Below are 12,592 nucleotides of genomic sequence, written 5' to 3'. Positions count from 1 at the left end.
CTCTCATAACTAATGCAATTACGACCTCTGCTGGCTGATTGGTGGCGCCTGCACCAAGATGGGAAAAGAGTGCTGTCAGGGTGAGTCTCTCCGTACACAGTGCTGAGCTGCACTGCACTCGTCAAGTGTAGGTGACAAAATGCATACAGATGCTGCCCACGTGTCGGAGGGGGCGTGGGTTAGCTTCGTTCTCCTTAATCAGAGCGGGGATCGCATTGGTAGAGAGGAAGCATGACGCAATCGGACAATTGGATGCTCTAAAATGGAGAAAAAGGGGAGACAATGTATAATATATATATATATATATATATATATATATATATATATATATATATATATATATATATATAAAGATAGATAGATAAACATGTACTTGTGGACCTTGCTTGGCACACAGGGGCAGAATCCCCAAAGTTATAGCCATAATAGATTTTATGTGTCCACATAATTTTGGCCATATATCGTAGTATCCAGTGAAATGAAAAATGCTCTAAAGCGCTCTAAAACGTCCCTGCGTCATCCTAACAAAAGCTCCTGGATCATCTCCAGGCTTCTTCTCTTCCTTTCCAGCATCACTGTGAGTTGCTCAAAGGCTTCTGTATACTGTGAAGTTCCTTCATGACAGAGTCTATTGTGAAACGTGATACACAAACTACGTGGAACTAAAAAAGAAAGTGCTGCGTGAACAATAAAGAACTGATATGATTTATTATAGCTGTCGGCGTGACAGAAGTGTATGTGGACGAATACACAACGAGACCCCGAGTAAAAACACAACACATCAGAACGTCTGGTCCCAGGTCTCATCCCGCTCCTCTGCAGGGCTCGAGTCAGGACGGACGGCGGGAGGAGGCTCCATCAGCCATGACAATAAGTTTTGGCTCTGGACCTCTGGTAGTCCTACATATAAGAGCTGCGTCAGTGGGCGTCGGGTCCCGCTGTTCTATATCTCCCAATCTTTGGAACTCCCACAATCTCTTCGTGACTGCGCTGCTCTCTTCCTTTAGAGCTCAGCTTCAAACTTCTTCACTGTTCACTATTTTATCTCCACATCTTTAGTTGTGTTATTTTGCTTGTCAGTGTTTTGTAAAGCATCATGGATATGTAAAAAGTGCTCTAAAACGTATTATTATTATTATTATTATTTTTAATTATTATTATTATATTAATGATTATTATTATTATTACTATTATTATTATTTTATTTTATTAAAGATTATTATTATTATTACTACTATTATTATTATATTATTAATTATTATTATTATTATTACTATTATTATTATATTAATGATGATGATTATTATTATTATTACTATTATTATTATGTTAATAATAATAATAATTATTATTATTAGATTAATGATTATTATTATTATTATATTAATGATAATTATTATTACTATTATTATTATTACTAGATTAATGATTATTATTATTATATAAATGATGATTATTATTACTATTATTATTATTATGCTAATGATGACTATTATTACTATTATTATTATTATGTTAATGATTATTATTTTTATTATTATTATTATATTAACGATTATTATTATTCCTTTTATTATTATGTTAATGATGATTATTATTACTATTAGTAATATTATTATAAAATTAATGATTATTATTATATTAATGATGATTATTGTTACTGCTATTATTAGTGTTATTACTATTCACTCACTCACTTTCTTAACCGCTTATCCAATCAGGGTTTCAGGGGGTGCTGGAGCCTATCCCAGCTTTTCACTGGGCACAAGGCACACAGTAACACCCTGGACGGGGCGCCAGTCCATCGCAGGGCAGACACACATACACACATACACACACACACACACACACCCATTCACCTATAGGTCAATTCAGTGTCTCCAATTAACCTGACTGCATGTTTTTTGGACTGTGGGAGGAAACCGGAGCTCTAGGAGGAAACCCACACGGACACGAGGAGAACATGCAAACTTCACACAGAAAGCTCCCGGACCGTTCCACCTGGGGATCAAACCCAGGACCTTCTTGCTGTGAGGCGAGCCACCGTGCCGCCCGCTATTATTTATTAGCAATATTATTACTGTTAGTATGTTTTTGTGTTACTATTATTATTTTGATATCATTACTGTTATTAATGTTATAATAATAAATATTATTATTATTATTTGTTATTTATACTACTATTATTATTATATTAGCTTATTATTGTCATATTATTGAATTAATGATTATTATTTTAATGATGTTTTGATTATGATTATTAGTGTTATTAATATTTGTATTATTTATTATTATTATTATTATTATTATTATTATTAAAGGTTGATCATTAAATGAAAACTGGTCATTCAGAAACTGAGATTGAGTACAGTGAGCTTATTTAACAGTGTGATAGTGATCAGGACTGACAGCTGACTTCTCTGTGCTCATATAAACAGGGCTAGTTTGACTGCACCCATTCAAAAGCACATGGAGCAGTGGTCTCCTGCCAGGAAGAAACCCAAACTATTAAATGCTGTGAGGCAATGACACTGTCCACAGGTCGAGCCAGCACGATCACATGGACAGTAAAAAAGCAGGAGCTGAGGTGTGAGAGGACAGTTTGGGCTTTTCTGACCCTCCCTGGCAAAAGAGCATGGATGCAGTTAAACCAGGGTTATTTGTACGGGCGCTGAGAAGTCACCCGTGGAGTGTGTTACCGTGCAGGTGTGCGTTACCTGTTCGTGGTACTCCACCCCCATGCTGAGTGAGTTGATGAGGATGGCGATCATGATGCCCCGGTTGAAGTACTTGCTGTCCACTATCCTCCTCAGCACGCCCCTCACACACCGCACGCACGCGCCCAGCACGTTCCCGCTCCTCGTCCTCTTGTTCCGCTCGGCGTCCCAGCTCTGTTTCTTACCCTCGGCCTCGCCGCCGTCCCTCTCGGCGTCCGAATCGCAGCTGGAGTTGCAGCTGAGGCCGTCAGCCTCGCGGGCACGGATCGGGCATGTCGACATCTCGCAGGGTACCAGTTTGGTGCCAGCTCCTGTGCATGCACTTGAACAAACACCTGGGTACACACCTGCACGGAGATAATGAAGATAAGGGAGGACGTTCTGTTTTTATCTGTGCCCGTGTAAACATCGGCTGACCTGCCGAAAGTATGTGGACATCCTGAATTATTATTGATATTTAAATCAATATTACACAATAACTCCTGCTCTGGCATGCACTGTTCCCACCCTTCAGGGCATGTGAGTCAAACTATATAGCCAAATATATGTGGACAACCATTTTAATGATTGAATTCAGGGGAGGGCTGTTATCACGCTAGTACACCAGAGCCGAATCTCAACTCTGAGCGCATACACAAACAACTACTGACTCGTCGTTCAGGGTGGATGCTGGAGGGGACTCCTCATAACTGATGCAATTACGACCTCTGCTGGCTAATTGATGGCGCCTGTACAGAGACGAGGGATAGTAAGGATCAGGGTGTGTCTCTCCGTACACAAAGCTGATCCACATATAAACTCGCCTCATGAAAAAATGCAGTCGGCTACTGCGCACGTGTCAGAGAATCGTGTGTTAGTTACGGCTCTCCTCAGTCGGAGTGGAGGTCAACATCGGTACAGAGCAAGCGTCATGCAATCGGGTAATTAGATACGACTAGTTTGGGGACTAAATTGGTGCCTGGCCCCCATGAATGTTCTTTAAACTAAACAGGCACAAATTCCACTTCATAATAATGTCTATACTTTTAGAACAGAGTGTCCGACAGGCTCCTCGTCAGGTCTTTACATGCTTATGACCATCAAATGGACCACATTTCTTGCTGATGTGAAAGCACCCACAGACCCACCCGATTCGCCTTGCCCGAGGAAATGGAAGCGTGTATCGTTTCCACCGAACCATTCCTGTAAACGGTAATAAAAGAACGCTAGCAGAGAGCACTGGGTGTGTCTATGTGCTCCTTTCCGTAGATCCAATTAGAAATTATTAGAGCATAGGAATGGTGCAGAGTGGAAACGACTTCATTATCTACGTTATTAAGCTGAAGCCCAGGAGCCAAAAACACGGGGCCGCACTCTGTCTGTTTCACTCCGTCTGTTTACTATCAGATCACTGTGTATACTGTCATACACCGATCAGCCATAACATTAAAACCACTCGCTGTCCATTTTATCAGCTCCACTTACCATATAGAAGCACTTTGTAGTAATACAATTACTGACTGTAATCTATCTGTTTCTCTACATACCTTTTTAACCTGCTTTCACCCTGTTCTTCAATGGTCAGAACCCCCACAGGACCCCCACAGAGCAGGTATTATTTAGGTGGTGGATCATTCTCAGCACTGCAGTGACACTGACATGGTGGTGACCTACCTAGTTGGTCCACCTTGTAGATGTAAAGACCACCTTCATCAGTGGTCACAGGACGCTGCCCACGCGGCGCTGTTGGCTGGATATATTTGGTTGGTGGACTATTATCAGTCCAGCAGTGACAGTGAGGTGTTTAAAAAACTCCAGCAGCACTGCTGGGTCTGATCCACTCATACCAGCACAACACACACTAACACACCACCACCATGTCAGTGTCACTGCAGTGCTGAGAATCATCCACCACCTAAATAATACCTGCTCTGTGGTGGTCCTGTGGGGGGTCCTGACCCTTGAAGAACAGGGTGAAAGCAGGTTAAAAAAGCATGTAGAGAAACAGATGGACTACAGTCAGTAATTGTAGAACTACAAAGTGCTTCTATATGGTAAGTGGAGCTGATAAAATGGACAGTGGGTGTAGAAACAAGGAGGTAATTTTAATGCTCCCGGAGGAAACCCACACAGACACGGGGAGAACATGCAAACTCCACACAGAGAGGACCTGGACCGCTCCTACTGGGAATCGAACTCAGGACCTTCTTGCTGTGAGGCGACAGAACTACCCACCGAGCCACCCTCGCAATACAGGATAAAGACAGCACGCAGAGCGAATGCATTCCAGACTTGGATGCCAATGGCCACATACTTTTTCCAAAGGGTTCACAAACTTTTTCCACATGCTCTTCTGTGTGTACGTGCTTCTGTGTGTGCTCTTACCGTGCTGAATCGTGCTGGTGGTGTTTTGGAAGCCAGTGGTACTGGGGCCATGCTGTGGGTTGGTCTTGGCCCCTTTCGCACAGCCAAGGTGAACACGTGAGTGGGTGAAGAGCGCCAGTGGGAGGATGGTGGGGTAGTTCACACCGAGGCCCTTGATGCCGTGTAGAGCCAGGGGGAAGGACGGGGTGTATTTGGGGGGGTGTTTCTCGGCGGCCATCAGCAGAGCCTTCATCTCCAGCGCGTCCGTGCCGTTCCCGACATGGACGTGATGATGGTGGTGATGATGGTGGAGGTGACGCTGGCTCAGCTCGGCCTTGTCGCCGTTGCTCCAGTGTCCGTTGGCTCCGCTGCCGGCGGTGGAATCGGCGGGGGTGGAGCTCTTGCTCCGCTTCCACACGCCGCTGTAGAAATGGACGACGTGACGGTAAGACTTGCGTAGAAGGTGGACGAGGTAATTGATTAATTCTTCGTAGCACGAGCCGGGCTCCGCCAGGCTGCTCAGCATGGACTCGTTGCTCAGGAAGCGGGCGCGCTGCTCGCGCATCAGCTGGTTCTCGCGCTGCTTCGTTTCCGAAAACTGGGTGGCGATGACCACCAGGCACAGATTGATCATGAAGAAGGAGCCCACCTGAGGCAAAACGAGACAAGGGTTAAAGGTACAACCTAACTACAACCATGCTGCCTAGGTCAGGACCCATTTAAGAAAGATGGAAGCCTATGGCTACTTAAACTCCAGCTATCAATCGGACTGAGTAGCAGAAATCAATGTTTTCTACATTCACTGTCCATTTTATCAGCTCCACTTACCATATAGAAGCACTTTGTAGTTCTACAATTACTGACTGTAGTCCATCTGTTTCTCTACATACTTTGTTAGTCTGCTTTCACCCTGTTCTTCAATGGTCAGGACCCCCACAGGACCACCACAGAGCAGGTATTATTTAGGTGGTGGATCATTCTCAGCACTGCAGTGACACTGACATGGTGGTGGTGTGTTAGTGTGTGTTGTGCTGGTATGAGTGGATCAAACACAGCAGTGCTGCTGGAGTTTTTAAATACCGTGTCCACTCACTGTCCACTCTATTAGACACTCCTACATAGTCGGTCCACCTTGTAGATGTAAAGTCAGAGACGATCGCTCATCTATTGCTGCTGTTTGAGTCGGTCATCTTCTAGACCTTCATCAGTGGTCACAGGACGCTGCCCACGGGAGGCTGTCGGCTGGATATTTTTGGTTGGTGGACTATTCTCAGTCCTGCAGTGACAGTGAGGTGTTTAAAAACTCCAGCAGCGCTGCTGTGTCTGATCCACTCATACAAGCACAACACACACTAACACACCACCACCATGTCAGTGTCACTGCAGTGCTGAGAATGATCCACCACCTAAATAATACCTGCTCTGTGGTGGTCCTGTGGGGGTCCTGACCATTGAAGAACAGCTACAAAGTGCTTCTATATGGTAACTGGAGCTGATAAAATGGACAATGAGCGTGGAAACAAGGAGGTGGTTTTAATGTTATGGCTGATCGGTACAGTACTGTGACAGTATATTATCTAAGCAATTGAGAGTTAAGGGCCTTGCTCAAGGGCCCAACAGTGGCAACCTGGCAGCAGCAGTAACCTTTCGATTACTAGTCCAGTACCCTAACCGCTAGGCTACAACTGCCCTGTACACAGCGGAGCAGATTGAGTGAGATGGACAAAATGTGGGTCACTTGAAAATAAAGAACTTGATGGTCAGGATTTATTTAAAAAACTATACAACTTATACAACTGAGACTCAACTGCAGGACTGCTTTAGAGCATCTCAGTAACACAATGCTAGCCTCCGTATTTAGCAGTAGCGATGGTGTTACGCGCTTGATTAATGCCACACATTTCAGCAAGCCAATGAGCCCAAAGCCCGCTGGCAACAGTACCACTGGAGCGGTTCAAAATAAAGACAATGTGACTTAACAATCAGCAAAGCCTCTAACTAATCCCCTGCATCCGGCCGAAGACGACAGCGTGACAGAGACCAGAGGAAACAAAGACATGTTCCAGACGAAGCCGAAGCTCCTATCACACACTCAGGACTGCTTCTAATCAAAAAGCTGCTGATGTCCACTTCCTCTCCGCCACCGCTTTCCCAGACACGGGCTGAGTACGAAATAAAAGAATAGATGAAGTGAAGAAGAAGTCGAGGCCGGAGCTTCATTAGCACAAGCAGATCTTTACAGCCGTGCTGAAGAAAATCAATAATGAGAGGATAGAGTTTTATAATGTGGCGAGGCTGGTGGTCCAGTAAAGCTAATGCAGAAGTTCTTGGTTAGAACTGACCACAGCATCATGTGGTAACCAGTCAGTACAGTCGAGTAAAATATGATGGTAGCAGCGATGTTTTTTTTTAACAGATATTGGCAAACTGGTAAGGACTGCTGAGTCAATGAGAAATGGCTCAACCTTACACGCCACAAGCTGCTGTGGTCAGCAACCCAGAAGGTCCAGTGTCAGATCGAAGTTCAGGAACTCGACACAGTGCATGTTTTAGAATCAGCAGTCAGCACTGGGCTGAGACGGATCAGAAGGGTCTGAAGCAAGTGAAGGGCAGTTGTACCTTAGCAGTCAGGGTACTGGACTGGTAACGCAAAGGTCGCTGGTTCAAGCCCCACCACTGCCAGTTTGTCACTGTTGGGCCCTTCAGCAAGGCCCTTAACCCTCAATTGCTTAGACAAAATACGGCCACAGTGCTGTAAGTGGCTTTGGATAAAAGCGTCTGCTAAACGCAGTAAACGTAAATGAAGACGAATCTGAGGCTGGAGCTGCATTAGCACTTTTGTATCGGGTGCCCAAGAAAATCAACAGAACACAAAGATAAAGGAAATGACAATTAATTTAGAAAAAGTACAACCCCAAATCAGAAAAAGTTGGGACAGTATGGAAAGTATGGATTCAAATAAAATAAAAACACAGTGTTTCTTACATTTAATTTGACCCAAGATGTTTCATGTTTTATCTGCTCAACTTCATTTATTAATAAACATCCATTCCTGCATTTCAGGCCTGCAACACATTCCAAAAAAAGTTGGGACGGGGGCAATTTAGGGCTAGTGATGAGGTGAAAAAGCTAAATAATGATGTGATTCCAGACAGGTGATTGTAATCATGGTTTGGTACAAAAGCAGCATCCAGGAAAGGCTGAGAGTCTCTGATGAGTAAAGATGATCAGAGGATCCAGTTTGTCCACAAATGTGTGAGAAAATGATTGAAATGTTTAAAAACAATGAACCTCAAAGAAAGACTGGAAGGGATTTGCATATTTCTCCCTCTACAGTGCAGAATATCATTAAACCATTCAAGGAATCAGAAGGAATTTCAGTGTATAAAGACCAAGGGTTCGAGCTTAATCTGAACGATCGTGATCTTCCATCCCTCAGACGGCGCCGCATCAAGAACCTCCACTCAACACTAGCTGATATAACCACATGGGTGAGGGATTAGTTCATCAAGCTTAACCTTTATCAAGCTCTACAATACAGAGTTACTGCACAAACGATACTTAACACTTTACTGTGCAAAAAAGAAACCTTATGTTAACCATGTTCTCTGGGCTCGGAGGCATCTAGGATGGACCATCGCACAGTGGAAACGTGTAATGTGGTCAGATGAATCAGCATTCCAAGTCTTTTTTTAAATAAAAAAATGGACGAAGTGTGCTCCGGACGAAAAGGCAAAAAGGACCATTTGGTGTTCCCATGTCCTGGGGTGAGACACGCCTGTGAATCCACTTGTTGCACAGAGGAAGTGTGAGTAGCGTGGTCGGGGTCAGCACCGAGCAGTGCAGTGCAGAAGACGGTCAGAGCAACTTGCACTATCCCCTTTACTGCCCACTTATCTCTGCAGCAGGTTGTGGACGTTGTATTTTGCTCCATTACTACTTTGTTAAACACTGTTATTTAAAATTATCCCTCTTTAGTTTGTGGTTTTTAACCACAGCGTTGTTCTACCTCGGACTGAGAATGTGCACAATGGATTCTAATTTCTTCTCTAATAGACGAGTGGGGAAGCTCGCCCTCGCACGCTCCCGTGCTGAGGCGCGTCTGTCTATTCTCCTCATTACAGACGTCAAACGATTTCTTAATTGGCTGACCTTCCATCCTTGAGCCTCATCACGAAGAGATAAGAAGCTTTGTCTAATCCACCACCCGCGGCCGAGTGTCTGCACTGCAGCCAGCCATCAGGCTACCAGACAAGCTCAGACTTACTAACTACACCTCCAAGCTCAGCTCAGTCCATCATAACAGGCAAAAGTCATGACACTGCACAACTACAGTCGTACTGCCTAGGTCAGGCCAACAATTGATTAAGGGTAGGGATGTAACGATACACTCTACCCACGATGCGATACGATTCACGATACTGGGTTCATGATACGATTTTTTTACCGATTTTTTTTAACAAAATGAAATTGAAGACAAATTATGTCCAAGTTCCTTTTATTATTTCTCCTTTTATCCTGCTGCTGTAAATTAGAAAGAATTTGTGACAGAAATCAAGTAAAATATTCAGTTAATAATGAAAAAGTCCCGGAATCCAGTGAAGCAAATGACTCGTAGATAGAAACAACAGATACAAACAGTTAAGCAAAAGTTGGTAGACGTGCAGAGAGACAGATGGGCTCAGAACAGACACGCTGTGCTTTTTAAAAGTCTGGGGCAATTAACCAGGAAGAAAATCAAAGAATTATCTTTTTAAAATGCATTAATGAATACATATACTTAAAAACAACCGACTGCATTTACGGTGCTGTGAAAACGTACGCAGCCCTGCATTAGAAACGCTGCTCGTACTTACAATGATGAGGAAGATGAAATAGATGAAGTTGTAGAAGGAGTGCGCGTCCATCACATAGTACATGATGTCCACCCAGCCCTCCAGGGTGATGACCTGAGAATAATAAACACATATGATGAGGACTCTCACATCTAGGCATGTTTGCAGTCACAGGTGCTTGGGTTAAACAGAGTCTGGGCTACCAGCTCTGTGATTGTCTCAACAGAACATTGAATCACTGGACTGTTCAGATGTTCACAAGTGTATGTGGTTTGTGGCTACACATTTTAATTATTTAGTTCAGGTGTCTGTCACACTCGTTGCTAACAAGTGTAGAAAATGTTATGCTATGATTAGAGCAGTACTACATTTACGGTAAAATGTGCTCAATTTCACTAACACAGTCATTATATGACACGCATAAATTAAATTATATAATCAGTAGAAGCTATAATACACAGCACAGCGACCCTCTGTGTCCACAGAACTGGTTGTGTTTTTAGCTGCTTTACACTTCGACATCTTGGACATTGTGACCAAGCGATTGCTAACTGAATTGCCGTAGGATCGCTAGGACGTCTCATAGCGCAGATTAACCAGTAAACATAAGACACCTGAACGCTCTGTTTGTTTATTAGGATTTTAACATCATGTTTTACACTTTGGCTACACTCATGACAGGAACGGTAGTTACTCATTACACAAGGTTCATCAGTTCGAACACAGTCATGGACAATTTATTATCTCCAATTCACCTCACTTGCACGTCTTTGTACTGTGGGAGGAAACCGGAGCACCCGGAGGAAACCCACGCAGACACGGGGAGAACATGCAAACTCCACACAGAAAGGACCCGGACCGCCCCAACTGGGGATCGAACCCAGGACCTTCTTGCTGTGAGGCGACAGTGCTACCCACTGTGCTAAACACAAACCCTAAATTTTGAATTTCACAGCAAACTGCTTATTACACAGGCTCGTGTTGTGGTCTGTGACGTGATTTCCTCATGGCTATGATATGCTGCATGATAGCTGCCGGCACCGTACGGTACCTCACGGTCCCTGACGGCACTTCTTGTTTACAGTCTGTTCCTGCTCACCACGCTAGCCTGCAAAATGACGACATCAAAAGTTGGGAGAAAGCGCCAAAAGTCCTGTATGGGATTTCTTTGAATATGACTGTGAGAAAGATAAAAGCATGTGTCTTGTAGTGGAAACAGAACAACCACATCTCTGGAGCAGCGTGTTTTCCTCAAAATCAACAAGAAATTGTTGATTGACTGAAGTACACCCATCTCTCTCTCTCTCTCTGTGTGTGTGTGTGTGTGTGTGTTCACTTTCTGACGTTATATACAACATGCGAGGTACAGTATTGTTAGTTCTACTGCACTGATATGCAAAAAAGCTGTACCTGCATCTAGTGCTGGGCATTCCACTTCCTAATTTATTCTTGAGATTCAAAAATGAATAAAACCTGTAGAGTTTATTGGGTTTTTGAGTTTATGTTTTTCTCAGATTGAGCTCCCTGATGTGTGTCTCATGAATACGTTTATATTATTATGTTCATGTGTGTCCATGTGTGTCCTGACTATTTTCAGCAGCAGTATTACACACATTTTATACTTACGGCTGCTATCTTGTGGACTGTTACAGTTTTTGTGGACAGTTGGATGTTCAACAGTAATTGAATACATTTTTAAATGGTATCTTTTGTTGAGTTTTTATTACACAATACTTACTCTGACCTTTTTGAATCCTGCACCTGAAAAATAACCCAAAGTATGAAAAAACTAAAACTGATACTAGAACAAATGAAAACTAAACTAAAACTAAGCATTAAAAAAATAATAATAACTAATAAAAACTAGCAAACCCACTCTAAGAACTAATTAAAACTAACTGAAATAGAGAAAAAAAAGTCACAACGAAATAAAACTAAACTATAATGAAAAATCCAAAACTATTATAACCTTGGATGGGAGTGGGATGTCCAACAAGCTCATGGGCAAGTGTCCACACACGTTATACATGCTGAATTAACATTCAGGTCTGTGTATATGTGTGAATCATTCACACTTTGGCTCTTCGGCGTAATCTGCGTGATCAGTAGGTTTGTCGTGAGCGTTGGACTTCTGCTGCTGTTACTGATGCAGTAATTGATTTACTCAGACTGTTGCCACCACTTTACTTCTCTACAATAAAAGAAAATGTTTCTTGGCTCTGGAAGGGAGCGCAATCGAGACGGGAGTGAAATATTTTTTCACACTCAGCAGAAAAAACTCACACACACACACACACACTTGTGAAAAGGGCTCCGGTTTCAGACACGATGGGATTTGATTTGCTGTCCAACTGTGCAAAAAAGTCACCGTAAGGCCTCAATTTTGACGGTGTGTCACTGCAAGGCGGGAAATTTGGCAAGTTTCGGATCGTTATTCTGTTGGAAAAGCCAGTGAGCTTGTGTCTTATAATCCTAAGAGCAGCACTGCTGGAGTTCCAGGGGTTTGAATCCCAGGCTGGGCTCACGAATACAGAAGGTGTGTGGCGTTACATGAACCTAGTCATAGTAGGGACGCATATCAGTGCACCCTTAGTGCAGGGGGCAGCACGGTGGCTAAGTGGGTAGCACTGTCGCCTCACAGCAAGAAGGTCCTGGGTTCGATCCCCAGGTGGGGCGGTCCTGGTTCTTTCTGTGTGG

The 12,592-nt window shown here is 43.4% G+C and overlaps 1 protein-coding gene across 1 annotated transcript in view; it reads right to left on the bottom strand.

Annotated features, from left to right (window-relative positions):
* cacna1hb (calcium channel, voltage-dependent, T type, alpha 1H subunit b) overlaps positions 1-12,592 on the bottom strand; it is a 62,317-nt gene that overhangs the window by 39,237 nt on the left and 10,488 nt on the right. Inside the window, exons 6-8 of the mRNA XM_063010816.1 lie at positions 9,917-10,009; positions 5,082-5,709; positions 2,718-3,064 (exon numbers count right to left, since the gene is read on the bottom strand). Coding sequence (XP_062866886.1) covers positions 2,718-3,064; positions 5,082-5,709; positions 9,917-10,009 — 1,068 coding nt within the window. The remainder of the gene's footprint in view (positions 1-2,717; positions 3,065-5,081; positions 5,710-9,916; positions 10,010-12,592) is intronic.

This window comes from Trichomycterus rosablanca, chromosome 15 (assembly GCF_030014385.1).
Source record: "Trichomycterus rosablanca isolate fTriRos1 chromosome 15, fTriRos1.hap1, whole genome shotgun sequence".
Lineage (NCBI taxonomy): Eukaryota > Metazoa > Chordata > Actinopteri > Siluriformes > Trichomycteridae > Trichomycterus > Trichomycterus rosablanca.
Note: the sequence above shows the minus strand (reverse complement) of the source record. Positions and strands in the feature narration are given on the sequence as shown.